The 16085-nt window shown below is 37.0% G+C and overlaps 1 protein-coding gene across 1 annotated transcript in view; it reads left to right on the top strand.

The window, feature by feature from the left end:
• Positions 1-16085, top strand: part of RYR2 (ryanodine receptor 2) — a gene marked incomplete at both ends in the record, with an annotated part of 441781 nt that overhangs the window by 177970 nt on the left and 247726 nt on the right. Inside the window, 3 exons of the mRNA XM_082305460.1 lie at positions 692-804; positions 11872-11971; positions 15455-15551. Coding sequence (XP_082161586.1) covers positions 692-804; positions 11872-11971; positions 15455-15551 — 310 coding nt within the window. The remainder of the gene's footprint in view (positions 1-691; positions 805-11871; positions 11972-15454; positions 15552-16085) is intronic.

Below are 16085 nucleotides of genomic sequence, written 5' to 3'. Positions count from 1 at the left end.
TTAAAGTTTTAGAACTGCTGGTGACTTGGATTTGTTTGTATTTTTAAGACTGACATAGTTTCTTACAATGCCATCAGCTTGGTGTAATTGTTTAATTAGAAATAATAAGTTTGCTTGTTTTTTAAAGCCTTCCTCTAGCTACGAGTAATAACTGTGATAACAGCAACAATTGAACAGTTTCAAGATCAAAGAGATTTTTTTCTGAAAAGCATGCTTTTTGTTCAAGAAGTATATCTGAAAGCAAGGTTTATCATGGGAACAAAACTTGTGACTTTAATACTTAGGAATATTCTGGGGAATTAGAAACGCCCACTTCTTTGTCCTCATTCTCAGTGGAATATTCTTCGAAGTCTTTCTCATAACCTGCAACAAAGGTGACGGGGAAGCCCTTTAGCAAAAGCAGCCTGGGCCAGGTTGCCTGGAGAACATGGAGAGCCGCCTCCTTACTCAACTCTGGAATCACTGTTCCAGACGTCTTGCTGTGTTCTGCATATGTGTGTTATTTCCAGCTGAGTTTCTGACAAGGTAGTGCAGGAATGATATTAGTTATGGAAAACACATGGACGCTTGGTTTACCCAACTGAAAACTGGGTCAGAACTTTGGGATTGAGATAAATGCGAATGTAATGGCAATAATGTTGGGCATTTTCTTTCTAATTTCTTTCTCTGGTATTACTCTATAATGATATAGGTGAGGCATGCTGGTGGACCATCCATCCTGCTTCCAAGCAACGATCAGAAGGAGAAAAAGTGCGTGTTGGAGATGATCTCATTTTAGTCAGTGTCTCTTCAGAAAGATATTTGGTAAGTTCTGTAAGAATATCTGTACAGTGCTTCCTCTACAGAAAAAATAGTTAATGAAAGTGTTATATTAATGTCTGGTTTACATTTCCACCTCCACAAAAGTATAGCTTAAGGTGTTTAAACTAGTATTTGATACTATTTTGCAAACCGAGACAATGAAGGTCGGGAAAGCATGTCACTGATATGTGACTAACCTCATTTGTGTTCATTTCAATAATAGAATGGAAATTGAAAAAATTATTAATGAAGAAAAACAGAAAATACAGAAAAAAGAAATCTGTTCAAATTGCATAATTGAGGTGTTTAGAGTCCCTGTGAGTGTTCAGAGGTTAACAGCACTATCATATATCAATTAAAACTTTATACCAAAATTTTGGACTGTTTAACTTGGGTATATAGCATTTTGTGGGCCTTAAAAGGTCCATATTTTCTTAGGATTATGTAGAGTGCAATATAATTAAAATACTTAATAATTAACTATAATTGAAATACTTTAAAACTTTCTGTGCTAGCTGCTTTTTATCACTGGTTTAAATAACTTTCTTCCTCATCAAAATAGCTCCCATTTGTTCTGTAATGAAACTCTTCAACACTTTAAGATTATTTTCTTTTTTGTTTTCTTGGTGTTGCAAGCACCTGAACTATTCTATCTGGAAAAAAAAAAGATGGAAATAAGAAGAAAATTAAGCTGTTGGAAGCTTCTGTAAAATCAGTGATTTGGCAAATGTAGCTACAACTAAAAAGAGGATCTTTAAAGAGGAAGTGTTTTTAGCTTTGTCAAGAGGACTGTCTCAGATCGGTGTATAGCATTAAAGTTTATTCTATATTATTCACTTTTTTTGTGCCACGAAACACTATTTCTGGAAGTTTTTTATGGTATTTAGAAAAAGAAGTGAGGAGCTTAATAAAACTTAAAAATAATGTTTTTTTCTTTTTGACAAAATTGAAAACATTCTCCCTTCTTTTGGAAACACTTAGGAAAATGAGAATATAATTATTAGAATATAATTGTGACTTCTAATTAGAAGCTCGGTAACTCATTGAATGAGTTATTTCTTGTAAGTAGACATTCTGACAACTTTCCGATCATCTTTACATTTTAAAATTATTTTTAATAACTGCTTTTATGAAAATTGTAATTAGACTTACTGGAGAAGCAACTTATTGTGGACAAAATTAATGAGAAATCTAATTAATGAAAAGGTTTTATTTAAAGACATTGAATTTCTTTGCAATTCATTGAATTGCTGAATTGGGTTGCTGGAGTTGAATAGTGCTCCAGATTGTGTTTCTGCATAGGTATATGCCTGAACTCATACTTTCTGCCCTCTAATTAATAAATCAGCTCAGCCTTTTATATTATTTAGGGTTTGTGCCTCAACTGTTGATTCTCAAGGCTGTCATATGTACTTCTATACAGCAAGAGACATGATGCTGACTGCAGAGACTGATTTTCCTCCACACATGGTGTTAATGCGTATACTGCGTCTTCCATACAAAATAGCAATACGCTAAAAATAAATTATATTTTCAGTGTAGAGAGAAACAACACAAATCTATGTTCTTGATGTTTTAATCTCTGTATTATAGTCTTAAAATGGTTTAGAGCTAGATTTTAATGAATAGTTATTAAACGTATTTCAGTTATTCAAGCTCTGGTTTGATAGTAAGAAGGAGCAAGGATTCAGCAAAAGAATTTTGCTCTTACATGCATTCACCCCCACATTTTTATGAACAGATGTTTTTCCAGACTAAATTAAGGGCTGGTGAACTACATAGCTTCAAAATCACAAAAATATTTGTGGTTTTGCTACCTACTCAGTAGTTATATTAGCACTGCAAATAAAGCAGTGATACTTTTGTGAAGATCCAAACAGTTGATAAAGACTGAATTAGCCAGCTACCAATGAGTAAATATTTTTCATGAAAGCTGCCTCTCCATCTTAAACTGTTAGTCTTAATCCATTAGGCCATCTACAAAGTAACTTCAGAGGACGTACCTTTGAAAATAATCACAGTATTTTCATTTTGAGTGCTGTGTCACGTTATAGTCCCTATTTTCTACAACACTTAAAGGAACGTAGCAACTGACACCTTTTATAATAGTTAGGACTGTGGAGAGATGAAGTTATTTTTATGAATCCACTTGGATAGTGAGACCAAATATGTTCTATTGAATCCAGTTGAGGAACGCTTTTTCTAAGGGTGAGAAGTTCCTCAGATAGATCCCTTGACAGAGAGTGATGTTCAGCAGGATGCTGAGAGTTAGGTTTATGTACATTATGTGCTTACAGTTAGGACCTTAAGAAAAGGTAAGTTTTCTATCAAATGTTCTATGTCTGTATTCTGTTAGGAATAGAGTTGGAATTTCACCTTTTTATATTGCGATATTGCTCTATGTTTTCAAGCAACTTGCTAATTATCTCCAAATTAAGCCAAACAAGTTAACAATCCTGGGGCAAAGATGTGTATGTAAAAATAACAGATGAGTAGAGTTCATTTACAGGGCATGGCTTTTGCTAAATGTGGTCAGAACTTAGTTTAATTTGTACAATACAAGGGGAGAGCAGAACTACGTCAGCTTCCTAGGTTAGTCTTCCAGTTGTCTGAGTGCAGCTTAGTTACTGAATTTTATTTTCCCATTGACTTTGTGACTTTATGATCTCAGTGTAGTCTGTAGACTAGTGTTTAGACCTAATTTGCTTCGCAGCCACTGTTAAAGTATTAGGAAAATGTCAGGACTTTCCTATGGTTCCCCTTCCCTGCTTTCCATCAAAAAAAGATTTTGGGACAATTGACTTCTTCTTTTTTTTTTTTTTTTTTTTTTCCCCTGAAGAGTCATCTTTTTAATTGCAGTGAACGACTGCTAAAGTGATAGGAAGATTAGCATTCAAATAGTAAGCTAAAGGTCCACAGATGTGGATTTTGGCTGTTTGTTGACACACAGCAGTGTCCCTGGGCAAGTCATGGGGTTGCTCTGACTCTCGCTATCCCTACCTATGCAGCAGGATTTTAGATGCTTATTTTTCTGTGCAGCCTTTCTGAGGAAAGGCACTTACATAAGTGCTTGTGGCGTTACATAACGCGTGAGCTGCGCTCTTGCCAGATCCTTCAGAGAGGAGACTTGGCTCTGCTGAACCCTCTTAGCACAGAGCAAAAAGCTGTAAAAATTGCCACCATTTAAGTTCAAGCCAGAGTTGCTCTGTTTCCTTTCTCGAGGCAGTGCAGGCTGATGAACCGATGTAACATTTCCAGCATGTTTCCCCATCTTGTACATATTAGCATGCACCCCTGCGCTGAGCTTTGCCTGTGCCTATAGTTAATTATATACCACGATTGCTTTCAAAATTTCCAATTTTGAATAGTTCAGAAATTCAGTTAATTGTAATTTCTTTCAAATTCATGAAGCCTCTGGATAACTTCGTCTTTTAAACGTAATTCAAGAAAAAGTCCTTAGACATGAAGTTGAAAGACAAAATGCATAAATGAAGATAAAAATTAACATTGGTATCAATCAGGTCAGTGTTATTCTGGCTAAGAAGTCAGGAAAGAGGAAAAAAACGCCAACTTTGAATCTACAGTGCACAGATTTCAGTATAATGCAACAATTTCTGCACTGTGGCACATATGTAGCTGCTGAGTTGCCGTCCTGACTGTAATGCTGACCTGCAGCTGCTTTATGCAAATCTGTGAACAAACCTTAAGGTTTATTTCTTTGACTTAAATGACCTTTTGGTATTGTTTTTTTTGAATACTGGAAACTAATATGAAACTAATTGGAAACTTCCCTTTGAAGTGTAAGCTTTTCCTTGAAGATTTTCCCTTTCAAAAATAATATCATCCAAATTAGATCAAATTATTTGAAAGGTGGAGCTGCTATCTCTCATTTGCCCTGCATAGGAGGACAGGTTCCTGAGTATTGGAAAGGCAGTTTACAAATACATTGTTTATTTTCAGCTCTTAGTTTTAGTTCTCTTATTTATTATCAGATACTTGGGATAGCTTCTAAATATCTGTAACATTTGTTGGTGCAGTAGTACCAGAGAACATAGCAGGTGTGGGTTTTTTTTTGTTTGTTTTTTGTTTTTTGTTTTTGTTTTTTTTTTACATTTTTAAAAAAATTTATTCTCCCCCCTTTCTTTTTTTTCCTGATAGTATGAAACTCAGTATTAGACTTTGCTTTCTTCTGTGTAAGTTCACAATTCCATCATTTATTTTTTTGTTGAAAAATAGTAAAAAACATTTTTCTTAGAAATAATTTGAATCTGCATAAACAAACCTGAAATTACTTGAAGCAAGGTAGTGTTGCTCTGTGAGCTGCTCTGTTACACTGATCATAATGCAGTTCCCACAGAGTCTTTATACAATTTGAAATGTTATTGTGGAGGCTGGTAGATCTTCCCGATAATTAAAGCTGTCAAGCTGCTCTGCCTTACAAAATCCTGCTTCCAAGTGCTTGTAATGTAAAAAATTACTTATAAGAAATAGTAGCATCTATTTCTGTTTTTCTTTTTTTTGTTGTTTGCTTGTTTGTTTGTTTTTGTTTTTATCAGTCTGAGACAATTTTTTTAGTTCATCCAGAAGAGGTCAGACGTCATTAAACTTGAAGACAGGGAAGAAAAAAAAATGTACCTCATTAAGAAAATTAATTTCATTTTCTTGAAAATGCTGAGCATCCCACGCTTTATAACAAACATGGGAAATTAGAAGGAGTGTTCTTGACATCACAGGTGTACTTTTCACTAACTTTAAAAAAAAAAAAAAAAGAAAAAAAGAAAAAGGGGAAAAAAGGTAACAAGCCTCTCCTTGCTTAAACTTAGTAAAAGAACATTCTCCTGAAATAATGCAGCTTGGTCATGCCCAGGGAAGATTTTTTAAAATTTTCTCTTAGTAGCTAAATTGATGACTTTGTCTATTTTGCATAAACTAGACCTCTTGAACCTCCTCTGTGTTAAAGAACTGTTCAAACTCCCTCTACAGCGAATAATTAAATACACCCCAACCCTGGTGGAACCAGGTATGCCTTGTAATGGGTGGCTCAAGGCAGGGATGAAGTCAGGCACAGCTGAGAACTCAGTGTTTTATGTGCTGTCGGTGATCTGCTGTCATTTAAGATATGCGGAGGAGGAAGCTATGAGAAAGTAGAAGGAACAAAAGGCAGGTGATGTAGCAGGGACAGGAGCCTGGGACTGAAGTGGGAAGGAGGGAAACTGAGTGGGACTTGATGACTGGCTGAAAAGACTGGCAGCTGAAAGCAGGCAGGCACTAAGGGACTAACAAATCTTCTGGGACAAGAAGCTGGTGACAAGGGAGGAGTGGGCACCTGCTGATTAAATTTGTGTTAGAATTTTGGGGCAGAAAACCTGTGCCATTTTGGCAAGGAAAAATGAAAGAAGAACCAGTGGAGTAGAACTGGGAATGAAGGATGACAAGAGAGATCTGTAAGAAGAGTAGGCTGGATGGGGAGAACCAAACTGCTGGACAAAGATCCAGAGAGGGGAAAGTCTGGGGCCAAGAAATAAGAAAAGAATTGAGGGGCAGGAGTTGTGGTGAGTTTCTGGAGAGAAGTCTCATGCTGGCTGACATGAGAAGGAAGAGGCTGACCAAGAAAAAAGCCAAAAGACCATGCTGAGGCTTTGTAGGTCTGAGGAGAACCTTTTGAAGCAGGAGGAGATCCTAATTCTGGGTGATAAGGTAGGCTGTGACTGGGTTGGGAAGCTGGCTTGGCTAGGTTAGAGATATCAGCAACTATCTGGGAAACCCATTGTATTAAGGCACAGCAGTCACCCCTGCTATGCTGACAGCCTACTCCTGTTGGTGATTTTGTGTCAGCTTAGGTGGCAGATGTCTGAAAAACGGTTTTAAAGTTTCCTTCTCTACCTGTGGTTCATGTGGGTGTCAGTATGATGCCACCTACTGTAACTGTGGGGTTTTTTTTTTGCTTTTTAAAAAATATATATTTATATATAATCTGTATATTTAATAATAAAGTTATAATAAAATTTTTATATAATAAAATATATAAAACTTTTTTAAAATATAGGAAAATCATATAGAAAATATACCACAGAAAATAATTTTCTTAGATTTTGAAAAAAACACAGGCATTAGAAAATGCAAAAATTAGTGCACTGATATGTTTTATGAATTCTTTTAAATATACAGTCACACTGGCTCTTTATTGAATGCTATCTCAGTGCAGTTAAAAGTTTGATGGATGTGTCAGGGCTGAGTAGCAGAGAGGCTGTGGAATGAGGCAACTTTGAAGATGAAATTTCAAGCTGGGAATTGCAGGTGGAGGATTGGTGGTACGATGCTTAGTTATTTATTTTCCTGGAGAATTAGATTCTGTACCAGACTCTCCTTTGGAATTTGCTGAGCAGATCATCTTTTATGCCAGGCTTGCTTTCAAGACCTCACTAAGTCTTCATCCCTTACCAGGAATATTCCTTACCTGAGTTGTGGCTCTGAGGTCTCCTCCTTGTGCTAGAGGTTGAGGTCCCAGAGTTGCTTAGTCTTGATACCTGCAACTGAGGTGAATGGAAGATGTGCCTTGAATATTAAAACTGCATATAATGCAGTCTACAGTGGGAATTAAACAGGTCCTTGTCACCCCAACTTGGGCATCCTAGATTAATGAAAATTTCTTAGTGTTATCTATATACCTCCACTCCCCATTGGAAAATGGGCTATAATGCTACTCCTTTGGGGTTTTGAGAAACTGAATTCATTAATATTTGTTGTGTTTTGTGAAATGCTGTAACTGTTGGTAGCAAGAGAAAAGCCTGTGAGGAAATTAATAATTCTTTTTTCAAAGCTTTGAAGAATTGACTGTATTGAATAAAGCATGAGGCTGCAGACTGAAGATTTAGGAGAAAACAAAGCACTGAGCAGCTGTTCATGAAGTGATCTCCTTTGTCCTGTATATACAATGAGGCAGCACTGGTAGAAAACATTGTACGGGATCATGCCATTGAAGACAGTAATATGATGCATTCACCAGAAGCCATTATTTTTCCATAGGCTACTTTGACATTTCCTAGTTTTTGAATACTTGCTTCTGTAAAATTATATTTTGTTAATGAAAGCTCTTGTATCTAATCATACTAAATGATAATCATTTGGAAGCATAGTAGCTGATGTGCTTCAGGCTTTTCATGGTTAATAGTGCAGAAGGAGAGCTAATATAAAGAGGGGGAATGCAGGCTTCTCCCATCCACCCTTTGTGAGATCCTTATGCTTTCCCACCATGCATATGCATTGTCATTTTTTTGATGCAAAATGTTTTTTCCTTCCTAATTAAAAAAAAAGGAGTATAGTTTTGTCGTTCTTTTTTTTTGTTGGTTGTTGGTTTTTTTTTTTTTTTTTTTTTTTGTAAGTTCTTTCCCAAGATAGATGTCCACACTGGAGATATTTCTTCCAGTTTTGCTTTGCCTGGTCTCAGACTGACTAAGTAAAAGTAGAGAAATGTATGAAGTGCTCTGCCTCACTCTGATGCATGCGTTCTCACTTGTGTACCTGTCGTGCGAATGGTGTCTGTTCAAGGCTTGGAACATCTCAGAGGTTCTTGGGTCATTGAGGATAGGTACCTAAATGGTTTGAAACTGATTCTCTGTGCTGATCATTGTAGTAATTTTAAGACAGTTAGAAATGGGAAATAGCGAGGGCTGTCAGAGTCTCCATGTAGAAAAGAGAAATAGATTGAATTGGATCATGTCTGTGGCCTCCATCTCTGCACCAGCTGGTACTAACTTTTGAAGCAGTGTGGTTGATGCTGTTGTTGTGTTCAGTAGTTAAGCATTCTGGGAATTGGCTCTGCCTTGTATGCAGTTCTCAAAATATACCAGAAAATAAGTTTTCTTTATTATTTTTCTTTTGCTATTCTCACTATTTGGAATGGCCAGAGATTGAAGGCAAAGACATCATAACGTAAAGTGCAGATAGAAACAGATACTGCTAGATGAGATGTTAGTATTGACACACCTTAGCCAAGAGGAAGCCTGAAGGAAAGGTTTTGCTTTCTTTATGTTTTTTTCTTTGCACACAGGCATTTTTTGGAGAACAGAAACTTTGATGCAGACTGACTGTGAAATTTAAAATACACCATCTAGTTATTTAGAGCTATTGTAAATGCAGCTATGCTGCTGCAATCACTGCTGAAGGGTTCTTGTGGAAATTACCATCTGATTCCTAAGCTCTCCAGTCAGCTTGAAGACACTGTGTTCTTCTTGAAGACCTAGGAACAGAGATGTGATTGTGTTACTTTTCTGCAGAGCAGTACAGAGTTTATAACATGATGGTAGGTTCAGTTGGGAAACCTGTAGTATTCTGGGAGATTTGAGTCTTGGAGTTTATCCTTGAGAAGCTGCCTCTAGACTATAGTGTTAACCTGTATTCATAAAATACCATAATTTAATTCTGAAAAGTGATTAAAAACCTATGGCAGGTTAAATGCTGATTTAGGAGATTATTAGTCTATCAGTAGGGAAGACAAATCTAGCTTTTTGGTTGAGCCTGGACACCAGTGCAGAAAAGATATTATTTGGGTGAGACAGGAGGCTGAAGGACCTGCCTGTAATGCTGAAGTCCCATACCAGGATTAGAATAGACAGCAGGATGCCTGAACCTAACATATTTCTGCTTTGCAAATGTTGTTACTGCATACCTGAAAGGCATGTGCTGCACATGTGGTCCTCATCGATGATGGCAACCTGCTACTTCTGCCAGATACTCTACCAGCTAGCAAAGATCTGTGTAGTAGGTACAAAGGCTGCTCAGCACCAGTGTGAGTGTCGTAGTGTTATTGTGCTGAAAGTACCAAACCAAGCAGATAAGCTCCAAGTAAGTTACAAACAGGCAGCAGATTGCTTTAAAACAACATTGAGATTGTAAAGTATAGCACTGAAAAGTTAGGCAATGCTAGGATTAAGACTGGCATCTCTGATCTGTTGGGTTTTTTTCCTATACATTTGATGTAATTGAATCCTTCTATATCTGTTGACAGGCTACCTCCTCTACATGGTCAAAGCTTCATTTTATTGCTTGCTATGGATGGTGTCCAGGGGATGAACACCATAGCATATGGAATTGTAGTTGCCAGACTCCTGCCTTCAGTTGTAAATTGAAGGATGCAGCAAGCAATCTAGGGAAGTGAGGGAAAGGAGATTTGCAGAGATACACTCTCTATTTCTCTGCTTTGGTAGTCATGTGTTGTATTAGGTCATTTAAACCATACTTTTTAAAGATAGATTTCTCTGATGACTCAGCTTGAGACATCTGGGTTATAATCAGAGCTGCAACTGGAGTCAAATCAATGGATAAAAATAACAGGTGTTCTGAAGAGCGATGTCAGCGATATATTTTTGTTCAGTGTCCTATCTATAAAATGGAATGCTAATTCAGTTGATACTATTGTGTGTGAAAATCAGTTCATTAACATGGACAAAGCACACAGTTACAAGAAATGTTCTGGCCATGGCAGGTCTAAATGACAGAGTTGTTATCCTCTTCCTCCTTTGCCCACCCTGAATGATGCGTTTTCCACAAAAAGTAATATTCCTGCTTCGTTGTGCTGGTTGAATTGCTCCTTGTCTGTAACTGGAATCTGTGTAGTGATCTCAGAGAAAACCTAACAATATAATTAAGGCCAAGAGGGCAAGAATGGGACTGCAGGTGTGCTGGGGATTGTAATCTCTCAGCCTGGTCTGTCATTGACTAAGTTAATGCAGTAAGGGGTGAAGTGGTGGTTTGTTCATTGAACATCCTTCATTATGTGTGCTGAACAACACTGGTGCAGTGGGAAAAAATGGCTTTTGTGAGATCTCTTACTTTGTATGTCACTAGCTATTACGGGAGCCATCTGAATGAGCTGATGTGCTATTTCTTGTACCGCTGTACAGCTGGAAGAGGTGCAGGCAGGAAGACAGAAGGACTCTGCACATATCATTGGGAGTCTACCCCCTTCTAACCTCCATTGCCATTTTTGTCCTCTCTATGGTTAATAATTTTACCCAAAAGATGTTAATGTTGGTCACAACATACAGAAACAGAGACCAATACTACTGTGTAAACACAGTTACTGTCCAGTAGTTTAAAATAAAGTTTTGATAAAAGTGTCTAAATATTACTGCACTTAAAAAGCTATGACCTGGTAGGATAAATAGTATACTTCAAAGCAGCTGCTTATTTATGGAATGCTTGGTTCTATAACCTTATAATTGTATAATCTTATGTTGTTTGGCACTTAACAGTACATCAGTGAAGCTGACTGATGGTGAGGCTTTTGCATGGATGTGATATATAATACACCGTGAGACTAGAATTTCTGAGACAATAATGTCACCGAACTAGTTGGAAAACAGATGTGTGCATGCACACACGCACACACAAAGGATTCCAAGAAGACAAAGCATCTGTGGCACTCACTGGAAAGACCTGCCACTTTGGCAGAAGATAGGCAATAACTCAGTAAAAGAAGAGCACCCATTGAATGCTTAGGCAGGAGATGAGCCTTTCGGGGAAAGATAGTTTCAGGTCTGCTTGGATCACGAAAACTTTGCACAAGAATATATTTTGGCAACTCCCTTACATGCCTTATAAAGTTGATTACTTGATTTCTTTGATCTGATGGCAGTTTTAGGAAGCCAGTGGTCCACAGGAAATAGTTAAGTGGTGAGTTACACCTGAAACACAGATTAATGTCCCATCCCAGTATTCAAACTTTGTGGAAAATCCCATTGCGAACAGAAGGAAGAACACCCGTGTAAGACCTCCACAGCATTTAATAATCAGTTCTTCAGAGTGTTTGCTATGGTCTAAGACCCCAAACAGGTGATCATTCTGTGCCATTTAGGTATGTCTCTTTGAGGCAAATATGCTGTTATTATTCTAGCTTTATTTCTAATGTCCCTTGAAGAGTACCCAGCTCTGATTTTGTGTTTAATCATACAGTCAATATGAACAATTTATGTACAGTAGAACCAAGAGAATGTTTGATATTATTATTGTATACTATAATGAGATTTTTAATTAATCCCAAGTAAAAGCCTTTCTCTTTCCTGGTTTTAGCATCTCTCTTATGGCAATGGTAGCTTACATGTTGATGCAGCCTTCCAGCAGACGCTCTGGAGTGTAGCACCAATCAGTTCAGGAAGTGAAGTTGCCCAAGGTAAGATTGACTCAGCTATAATTATTGAAAGACTGATAGTAAATGAAATATCTGAAAAATCAAATTATTCTGCCAAGTGTGGCTGAAGCATGGAAGTGGGTTTCTCATGTAAACATTCAATCCAGTAAATAAATATATAAATGTTCTGAAAAAAGAGAGGGAAAATTATGCTGAAAGGGACACTGATGATTTTCTACATGTTTTTCCTCTAAATACTGAGCAGCTGATTCAAATCTCATTTTTCTAAAGGTATGATAATGTCCATAACATTTTTTTAAATGGCTTTTGGTCCTGGTTTACATTATCTCAGATTATTCTGACATATGTAGTCATGGTTACATGTTCCTGAGACTGAGTCAAAAATGCTGTGCAAGAGGACTGGAAGCAGGATGTGAAATCCAAGGAGCTAAGAGTGGGAATGGTTTTGTTGGGAGTATATAGTTGGGAAGAAAAACAAAAGGAGGGGGAAGACAGAAAGAGACAGGCGAGAACAACTTTCAAATTTTATTTATTTTCTTTAGGAGTTAGGAAAGTCTTTTTTAATGCAAATTCTGACATGAAGGTAAAAGGATCCCTGAATGTATGCCATGATGATTCCACAGAGAAGAAAAAAAGTTGTCTTTTCCAAAAAGTTTGTCAGCATGTAAAGACTAATGATTTCTAGTTTCTTACAGAATCGCTGTTTTGAGTAGATTTTGTAATAGAACCATAAGAAGGTTAAAGCTGCAGGTTCTTTCTTACTCCCTGGGATTTTTGGGGACTGTTTTTTGAAAAGGCAGTACATTGAAATTTCACATCAGTTCTTTTTATCTGGCATATTTTAAAACACGGTTGTGGAATGCTTGCAGCTTTGCTCATTCAGCTTTCAGGGACAGCATTGCCAACATCTCCTTTCTAGGTACGCACTGTGTTTTTAGACTATGAGAATCATTCTGCACGTTCATATTGCCTGACATGGTTGCTGTTGCAATCTGTTACTAAAAAAATGCTAGTGCATCGCTTAACAATGGATAAAACCTTTCTGTTGATGAGAGGAGAAAAAGTTTCTCCTCTCCAACCTGTTGCCCTTTCCTATAAACTCTATTTTCCTTGTCCTTCCACTGCTGGCAGCTCTGGTGTGGCACTCATGTTGGTAACCCCAGTACACCTTATTAGCTGAGACCCAGATTTGTGCCGTGCCACATCTCTCCAGTTGGTGAACCTCACTAGCGAGACCTGCCTGGCTGTTTGGGAAGAAGTCCACAACGACAGACTATAGTGTCATGTTATGCACTCATACCCACAGGAAGTAATGTGAATATGATGTAATATGATTTTAGCAGCTGTGCATTTCTCTGCGTATTTGCTTGTTCTTTCTTGCTATGCCTTTCCGTTTTCACTTTTCTCAGGTATAGATATTATCTTTGTTATGCAGTATCTTTTCTAGAGAAGATCAGCTGGCTGGTGTCAGAAAGAATTAGAGCAAAGGCCTTATTCTAGCAAAACCGGCAAATACTCCTGTAATCAAAGTTGTCTTGTTGTGAAAGGAGAGTGAACCTGACACTTAGTGTGTAAGACCTTACTCTATATGCCTCAGTAAAACTGTAGCCAAACTGGAGAAAATTACCTCAAAAAGAGGGAAGAGAAAATAAAGAGTAATATAAGACTAAATAAGAGAAATAAAGCTAATTTTGTTAGTATCTGCAGAATGCTTTGTCATCTTCATAAACAAAATGTTAGTGTATGGGAATAACTAACTACAATACCCTCTTTTAATCAAAACTTCCCATTAAAAATAGATTAATAAGTGAAACACTTCAGTTAAATGAAATTACTTTGAAGTGAAAATAATGGATAAATAGCCTGTAAAACGAACTGGGATATTGGAGGCCGTTAGTTTAAAGAAAATGATTTCTTTTTACATGCATTTCTGCAAAACTGGCTTACATAGAAGTCAGTTCATTGTTTAAGTCAAAACAGAGCTTTAGAGTCAGATCAAGTAATTCTGCTAATCCTGTACTGTGACATGGATGGGGAGCACTTTAAAAACAAAACAAAACTGAAAAGCTACTCAGGGCAGAACATCTCCAGGATTATATTGACACAGGTCCATGTAAAAATTAATATATATAACTACTGTTACCTGGACATACCCCCCTGTGTCAAAATCAAGAATTTAAAAATTCAATGCTAAAATTGGCCACATAAATACTAATTTGATACTGATTTCAAAGGTTTAAAAAATATATCCTGAAATATTCCCTGGCAGATATTCAGGAAAAAGAGTTCCTGTAGCTTCAAAATAAACCTGTGAAATGTGTCCTGTGTGACTGTTGGGTCTTCAACAACATTTCACTGTACAGATCTGTCTTACTGCGCAGCATTATTTGTTAGTATAGACACAGCTTCAAAATATTATTCCAATTTATTTTTTAAAAAAATCTTTTTGTTATAACACTAAACCCAAGGAATTGTGTTCCTACATCCTGCTGGAATGCAGAATTTGATATCGACTAGTTCTAGCAAGAAGGCAAGATGAGTTTAGGAAACAAATGTAAACACCTGTTTAGCTTGTCAGACTGAAAAAATACCATTGAATTGTGCTTAAAATCTACTAAACCTTAGCATTTTTCAGTTGGTAGATTATAACACAATATTTGTAGGATAACACAAAATTGTATTTCTTTTTAATGTCACATCTCTGATGGAAAAAGACTGATGAAAAAGCATCTATTTTATTAATATCTTTACTGATGAGAATTATGGCCTTATTTTCAGCTTCTGGCTGCACTGTCCTGAGCCTTCAAATATTGTGATGCTACGTGTATGCTCTGTGCCTTAGTTTGTGAACACACATATCTGTACTTGAACCAAGTGTTTGGCTTTGAATCTGCATGTGCAGTGGTAGTATAGGCAGTATAGGGGTTTCCCTTGCGAGTTCAAAAGAATCGTGGTTGTAGGTTGGGAATCTTAAGTCAAGCAGAACTTTGAGTGGATCTTCCCAGAAGTTTTTCTCACAGAAAACTTCCAAAGACACCAAAAAGGATTTTAAAGTTAACTAACTAAATCAATCAATCAATCTTTGTTTTGTTAGTGTATAAACTGAAATCCTTCACTTAAATCAAACCCAAAAGTGAGCAGGTAAAATGGGAGAGAAGAGTCTCCCACTTTACCTGTTGTAATCTGGGAGGGAAGCACTTGTTTCCGCTGGATCAGTCTTTTTCCGAGTTGCGCTGACCGCTCAGTCCCCTGTCTGAGAGACTCTCCTGATCCACCCTTTCCTACTTGCTGACTTGGAGTTTTTCTCACTTGGCAATGTTCAGCTGGCTCCCCAGGGTAGGAGGTATCTTCCCCTTCTTCTGACTCTCTTTTTAAAGTAACATAAAATACCAACAGAAAAAAAAACCAAAAAATAAAACTGATAGTATTTATTACAGTTTGAACTATAGTTTTAAGTGTTGCTGCGTTCAGACAAATACACTTGATTTTCTCCCTTTATTCAAGGATATCTGATAGGAGGGGATGTTCTGAGGTTATTGCATGGTCACATGGACGAATGTTTGACAGTCCCTTCGGGTGAACACGGAGAAGAGCAAAGAAGGTAGGTTTCCAGCTTATAATAGAATAATAACGAATGTTGCTGAATCAATATTAAGTGTCACTGATAGTACAGATTTTTGAAGGATATTGTGATGAGTTGTATTACTCATAAGAAGGAATATTGTTGATATGGACATGAGCCTCTTGCATTTTCTTTTCAGTATTGTTCAAGTCTGATTTCACTTACCACGTGTAAAAGCAATAGTGATTTTTGATAACTTAGTGTCATCTTTACTGACTTAAAAACACTGCAAATGATATTTCTTTACTGCTGTTTTTTTTCTGTAATCACAAAAAATTCCTCAGGACAGGGTATGTTAAGATTACTGCCCAATCCTTCAAGACTACTAATCTGGGTATTGATCTCAGGCATACCTGTCATAGTAGCCTAGAACTTAATTTATGGTTATTTTCTTGACTAAAGGAATCCTAGAATGGAAGTAGAGAAGTGATGACAGCTCAGTATGCGTATCTCTCGGTTAACTAATAAATCCAAATAGTGAGAAGACTAGCACTGAAAGTGGCATGTCTCAGT

Source organism: Platalea leucorodia, assembly GCF_965183815.1.
Source record: "Platalea leucorodia genome assembly, chromosome: 3".
NCBI classification, from domain to species: Eukaryota; Metazoa; Chordata; class Aves; order Pelecaniformes; family Threskiornithidae; genus Platalea; species Platalea leucorodia.
This window is presented reverse-complemented; position numbering and strand designations above follow the sequence as displayed.